We start from the raw sequence: 7089 nt of genomic DNA on the forward strand, positions 1-7089 counted from the left end.
GTGCAAAGCCTGCATACACCCTTGCTTGTTTCCATTTCTTGTTTTGAATTCTGAAGAAATTGACTTGTGCTCGAGCAGGGTTTGAGTCTGACTTGCGACGTTATCCTTGCTCTTGTGCTATAGGATGCTCTGTTTCTTGTTTTCCTGCCTGCAGAAAGGATGCGGGTACCACCTGGACCTTTTTGTGGTGGCCGTGATGCTCGGGGTGTGCTCTGTGATGGGGCTGCCCTGGTTTGTGGCTGCGAGACCGTCCTGTCCGTACCACCTGGACCTTTTTGTGGTGGCCGTGATGCTCGGGGTGTGCTCTGTGATGGGGCTGCCCTGGTTTGTGGCTGCGAGACCGTCCTGTCCATCACCCACGTGAATAGCCTCAAAGTAGAGTCTGACTGCTCAGCTCCAGGAGAACAACCCAAGTTTCTGGGGATACGAGAGCAGAGAGTCACTGGCTTGCTGATCTTTGTGCTCATGGGCTGCTCCGTCTTCCTCAGTTCTGTGTTAAAGGTGAGAGGAAAATGCAAACCACCCAACAACCGCGAGATTGTTGTAGGTTACAGAAAAACACTCCCCTCTCTGCAGGCCTGAGTAGTTAGTTGTGGAGCGGAGGAGGAGGAGGTGATCCCAACCCTTGGGGCTTGACCCACGGTGGGAATCAGCCTCAGTTAGGCTTTGCAGCCCTTCAGGCCCCTGTTTGGTGTGCTCGAGGTGAGCGAGCAACGCAACTGCTTGAATTTTTGGGTGTCTTTCAGGCCCGCCCATGTTTATGGGTTACAGTTGAGCATATTCAGACCAGCACATCTGCTGTCTTTCAAACAGGCAGCCCTTTAGTGGCTGCAATTTGCTCCCCAAATGCCCCGGAGCAGCCGTTCCTAGGAGCTAAACACACTGAGGTCATCCCCGTGGGCTTCCTTGCACGTTCCTCCCACAAAGTAATCTCGTCTCTAGGCTAGGAGGAGGCCTGTGGCCTTTGCCTGTTGCCCCAAGAATAGGCAGAAGTGTTTCTTCTACCGCCAGAGAATGCGGCATAGGGTAGCACGGGTGAAATCACCTATTTTCCTCCAACCTTTCTGGAAAATAGGGTTATTCTGAGGACAGGTAACTCCCAAGTTCAGCCTAAAGCAGAGCCTTAGCTCACTCGTGCGCACAAAATGGCAAAAAAATGGTTAATATCTGACCTATCTCTAAGCCTGAATGGAAGCTGGAAAGCTTCAAGCAATTTTAGGCAGTGCCTGTAGAAGAGGGTGGTAATACTGAAAATGCAATACAGAAAAAGAAACGATTGCATTCTTTCTTTTTCTTTTTGTTCCCCCCCCCCCCCAGTTTATACCAATGCCTGTACTTTATGGCGTCTTTCTCTACATGGGTGTGTCGTCGCTCAGAGGAATTCAGGTACGGACTCTTTTACAGCGTGCAGCATGTCGGCTCCCTGGTATTTTGTCTCCGTAGCAGCAGGGAAAAAAGCAGTGGCATGGGAAAAACTTCTCGCAGAGCAAGCAATGAAACTCTTTTGTGTAAGAAAAAGATTGGTGGAGGCACAGGAGGTAGATAGGGCTGGGAGGACCAGGCAAGTTCAGCGCTCTCTGTTGCAGGGTTTAGGGCAGGTCAGTGTTTGGTTACGTGAAAGCGGGGGAATTTGGTGCAAAGGGAAGGCAGTTTCTACCACTGGTGGAAATCCTCGCGGGGGGATTCAGTGGGCCGAGAAATGCTAATAATGGAATGGCATGGAATAGTTGCCGTTTGGTGGGCAGCTCTCAGGGGCAAGCCGGTTGCTAGATGGAGCGAAGGGAAAATGGGTGCTGCTCCCAGGAGGAATGCAGTGGGATCCAGGATTTCTGACGGCAAGCGAGATGCTGCAAAGTGCCTCCACGTCTCGAGAGGGCCAGAAACTTGCCGCAGTCCCAAGGTGGCAACCTTTCCCTTTTATTTCGCAGTTCTTTGATCGCTTGAAGCTGTTTTGGATGCCGGCGAAACACCAGCCGGATTTCATCTACCTGAGGCACGTGCCCTTGCGAAAGGTGCATTTCTTCACGGCGATCCAGCTGACCTGCCTCGTCCTGCTCTGGACCATCAAGGTGTCCCGTGCCGCCATCATCTTTCCCATGATGGTAAGAGCTGCCGCCACTCGGCAGCGGGGTGTTTGCAGCGTTGGAGTGAGAGGTGGCATCGTCTCTGAGCTCACCGCATCTTCCCTCTTACTCGTGAAGGTTTTGGCTCTCGTCTTTGTCCGGAAAGCGATGGATTTCTGCTTCTCAAAGCGAGAGCTCAGCTTTCTGGATGACCTTATGCCAGAAAGGAAGAAGAAGTTGGACGATGCCAGAAATGAAGCTGGAGAAGAAGAAGAGGTAAGGCTTGCTGTGTCCTCGGGGCTGGACATCTCCGTGTGTCTGTGAGATTGCCTGTTTCTCTTACAGCTTGTCTGGAAACGTTGGGGGAAGATCAGCACTCAATTGAAATAGATCCCAATAGCCTGTAACTTTTGTAACCTTTGTTTCCTCAAGTAGCAGTGAGCTGAACGCTTGAATACAGGTGTAATTTTTAAAACGAGTCGTTTTTCACAAAGGTCATTATCATTATGATGATTATTATTAGATGCTGCTGCTGCTGCTGCTGGCAAGACTTGCTCATAATCGTGTTTTGAACACACAATCCCCCTGCCCCGAAATCTTTGGAGTGAACGGTTTCTCCCCTGCTGCACTAATACCTATAGCTGCCAAGGGGCAGAAGCGGAGGGCAGACTGCTAAGTTTGTGCTGGGCATTCAGCTTATGTCCACTTTGATCAAAGACAGAGAACGTGATTTGTCCCTTTTTTACATCAGGAGTCCAGGAGGGCCATGGAAGCTGCTGCTGCTGCAAGTTCAGTTCAGCTGAACGTGGGGAAGACCAGTGACGTGGATATCCCAAAGCAAAGCAGTGACGGGTAAAGCCCCACCAAGCGCCAGGACCCCCGGCAAGATTAGCTTGAAGGTGTTTGGCAGAGTTTTCTCCACTTGCCTCTTTGTGGGGCATCCCACAGAAACCAGCAGGCAGCTTGGTGGGAAAATCGAATTCGGGGGCAAGGCTGCAGGAGGCAATTGCAGGGCTCTGACCCCAAGCAGAGTGGCTGCAGCACTCATGTTTGACCCCCAAACCTTGCCTCATCAGTGCCTTTACGGTAGCTGGAGATGCTCATACTTACACATGAGGAGTTGCAGGCGTGATCTGTACCAGCAGTGGCTTAGGAACCCGGACCGGGGCTAAGCCCCAGCAAGAGCCTTTGCAGGGAGCTGTTGCTCTGCAGCTCCCCGGCTTGCCTCCCAAAACTCCTCATCCAGCAAAACCTCCCACGGTTATGCAGAGCTTTGATTCTCGGGGCTCCGCTGTTCCTCTTGCTGATGCTAATGCCCTTGGTGGCATCAGTTCCCATAATCACGGATTGCTATGTAAAATATTTATTGCAGGACTGATCCTTCTGAGATTGTTATCCTGGATGAAATGTCACAAACGACCATATGGAAGGCTCTCACTTTGAAGACAGAAACCCTTTGAATCCAGGGAGGAAAAAGGTAAAGGATTGCACGTGAACGTGACCGTGCTCCTCTGCAAGCGACGGCGCACACCTACGCTTTTCCCACGCTTTGGCCGGCAAGGCTGAGCAAACGGCCTGTCCCTGGGAACAGGCAGGGAGGTCTGTGGCATGCAAACCAGCTCCTCTCTGCTGGGGTGGTCCCCCAAACAGGGCTGAATCAGCAGCAGCTGGCAGGTCTTCCACTGATGATGCTCTCCCTCTTTTTCTCTTCCCTTCGCCTTTCCCCACTCCCGCTTTTCACGTTTAGGAATCTTGACTTTGAAGGAGAGGAGTGAGAGCGTGACTCGGGGATGTGCCAACGCAGACAGAGGGAGAAGGCGCTTTGTTTCAGTTGGAGGATTCCCATTAAAGCCATGCAGATGTTTTCAGTTATCCTTGGTGTGCTTCAGGCATTCAGTATCTCTAGACCAGCAAGCTGAGGGGAACGTCACAGTCACGGGGAGTTTGGTGGTGTTAAGTCTGTGTGCGTACGTGCGTGTGGGGGTGTGGGTTTGTAGTGGTAGAGGGACTGCTACTGCTTTATCATTCAGTGCTCTTCTTTTAATACCTAATTCCTCCTCTTTGTTTTCCTTCTCTTTTTTCCAAATGTAAACTGGGAATGTCCAAAATAATTTTCTGTTATATTTGATGCATTCTCCACTTTCTTCTTGATCACGACCGGGTTTTTGGTCTGGTTTGGTGTTCTGGCTTTAATTCACTCTTATGTCTCTTACTGGTACGAGAGGGATGCCCTCTGCAGCAGGGCAGCATAGAGAGCGTCCGAGCAGTTGGCCTAAGGTGAAAGAAAAGCATTTGCTCCCTGCGCTCCAGTTTTACCTTTCTTGGTTGGTTTGGCAAGTATCACAATAATGTGTGATGAACTGACCGTAAACCCCATTCACCGTCTCCCTGTGCCACTGGGGGGGGTTGGTAGGGAATCCGGGAGTGAAGTTGTGCCTGGGAAGAAGGGAGGGGTGGAGGGAAGGTGCTCTGAGATTTGGTTGTATTTCTCATTACCCTGCTCTGGTTGATTTGTAATAAATTGAGTTAATTTTCCCCAAGCGGAGTCTCTTTTGCCTGTGACGGTAATTGGTGAGTGATCTCTCCTGTCCTTATCTCGACCCACAAGCTCTTTGTTATATTTTCTCTCCCCTGTCCAGCTGAGGAGGGGGAGTGATAGAACGGCTTTGGTGGGCACCTGGCATCCAGCCAGGGTCAACCCACCACAGGGGGAAATGATGTACTTAAGAAATGATGTACTTAAGCCACACGAAAAAGGCCACAAAGCTCTTGTGAAACAAGATCCCCTTTTATGATCAACGCATGCCTTGCTAACAACTGTGCCCCTGAAGAAGAACTAAAAAACTGAGAAGGGAACATCCTACCCCAGGAGGCGCCAAAAAGTTGAATAATTGCTAATAGGCATGAAGTCAGAAGCATCTTTGAATACTGGAGGAAAGGTGAAGAAAGGTGGCAGGGGGAGATCATGACCACCAACTCAATTCCACACCAAAAAGACTTACCCCCCCACTCTCCTTGAGCATGTGCTGTAGAAGAAAAGAACACTGGACCTTTAATTCCAAGCAGGGAAACTGTAGCCCAATAGAAACTGTGCAAGATAAGCTACTCCCGGCAATAGTTTTGGGAAGAACTTTGGAAATCGAATATGTATAACTGAACTGTATAAATTGCTTGCCCCTTTAGGCATGAGGGGTGCTAGTGTTGCGGATTACCACCTAGCCCCCATCTTTGCGTAAACATGAACTGGAATAAAATACCTCTGCTCTGCTGTGTTTATATTGGCATTTTGCACCCCGGGTAAACGACCCCACTTTTGGGACAACAGTGGGGCAGGCAAAGCACCGCATCCCGCAGGCCGAGGGGCTCAGGCACCCACGCCGCTGCCGGAGGACTGCCGGCAAGAGGTTTGGCATCTGGCGAGGGGCTGCTGGGCCAGGGTGCCCAGGCACCCACCCCACTCCCCCAGCCGCAGCCACGAGTGCTCTCAGTGCTGGGGCAGAGGCCGTAGCAGCTGCCTGTGCCCAAGCCTGTCCCGAGCGGAGGGAAGACTTTGCTGGCGAGGAGCAATCCAGTGAAGGCATTGCTGAAATTGCTGGGCTTGAAGTTGCTGCCGGGCCAGGAGGGGGCCGAGGGGTCCTTGTGCAGCACGTCCTGCTCCAGGGGCAGCAGCTCTCAGGCCAGCAGCAGTCTGCTGGGGGGGACGCTCAGCAGGGACTCGGGGATGGGGACCCATGATACCGAAAAGCTGGTCGAAGAAACTCTCTAAGAGTTTTAGAAAGTAGGCATTCTTTATTGCAGCGCTGGATGCACGGGGGATAGTTCCACCTAGCATGCGTGCCACAGCTTCAGCACAAACAGGTTCTATGGCGTAACTAATTACATATTAATCAGATTACTATACATAGACATAAAAATTACTGTAACTGAGTATCATAGGACTGCCTACATCTGATCGCACGCAACGGTTCTTCATTTGAGTCGAAGGGCTGCTTTTGCGCCCACCGATCCATTTCAAATTCTGTTGGCTGACCTTCAAGTCTTGTTCGTCATCCTTGTTCTTTGATCTTGGAGATTAACATGGTTCTAGTCATATATGGTCAGTTTCAATATTAATCTTATCTAATGTACAGGAACATCCAGTCATAAGAGCAAAGAACTGTAAAACTTAGGAGTGGGTTACTAACTCTACTAGTTAATTACTTGGCTACACTTCTGTCTATTTTTTCAATCATAGTGTTAGTATAAGATTTCTAATAATTATTTACCAAATCTCCCTTTTACAGTCACCTAGCAGCAAACCAGTTTCCACGGCTGGTACAAAATATTAAAACCAACAAATATTTAGACATACCATACATTCTGTATGGACATATGCTATCAGCCACTGCCTCACTTTGGTGCCCTCCTCATTCACCTCCAGCAGCTCCGAGAACTGCAGGGTGTAAAGCGTCAGCCACCAGTCATGCGTCAGGTATTTCACCTGAGGGACAGAGGGGGCCACTGCGTCACTGTGAGTCTCCCCAGGCAGGGGCCACCCTAAACCCATCATCCAGGCAGGCTGCAACCCCATCAACCTGAGGTCATGGCAAGGCAATATCCCCCATTCAGGATTTGTGGGAGAAGGTCGCCTGTGCTCCCGGACCATGGCAAGAAGACACAGCTTCCCTGGACATCACACCACCAGTGCTTCCCTGCAGTTTTTTAGTTAAGGCATGATCTCTCCCAGAGCAGCCTAGGGGAACCACGGGCAGAAGAGGCGAACCCAGCCCTGGGCTTGGGGTTTGAGGACTGCTCACCGCTTCCCCAGCCACCCTCCCTGGGTGGAGAACTGCTGCAGCACATTGAAGGCAGAGAGCAGGACCCAGCTCTGCACCACCAACGCTTTGCCGGGACACAGGCAGCCTGAGCAGAGCCTGGACCTCCCCGTACACCTCACCGCAGACAGCCAGAGCACACCCAGACACCCAGGCATCCTCCACGTGGAGGCCACTTCCCACCCCGGCTGGCCAACGCAACGGGCTGCCTA

The 7089-nt window shown here is 51.2% G+C and overlaps 1 protein-coding gene across 1 annotated transcript; it reads left to right on the forward strand.

Moving 5' to 3' along the window:
* The first annotated feature begins 494 nt into the window (after window positions 1–494).
* LOC126037121 (electroneutral sodium bicarbonate exchanger 1-like) lies at window positions 495–4645 on the forward strand. Its single transcript, XM_049797354.1, has 7 exons — window positions 495–501; window positions 1318–1386; window positions 1929–2102; window positions 2202–2339; window positions 2815–2915; window positions 3436–3540; window positions 3811–4645. The coding sequence occupies exons 2-6, from the start codon at window positions 1327–1329 to the stop codon at window positions 3521–3523; spliced, it is 561 nt and encodes a 186-aa protein (XP_049653311.1). The 5' UTR covers window positions 495–501; window positions 1318–1326; the 3' UTR covers window positions 3524–3540; window positions 3811–4645.
* Window positions 4646–7089: the final 2444 nt, after the last annotated feature.

Source organism: Accipiter gentilis, unplaced genomic scaffold, assembly GCF_929443795.1.
Source record: "Accipiter gentilis unplaced genomic scaffold, bAccGen1.1, whole genome shotgun sequence".
NCBI classification, from domain to species: Eukaryota; Metazoa; Chordata; class Aves; order Accipitriformes; family Accipitridae; genus Astur; species Astur gentilis.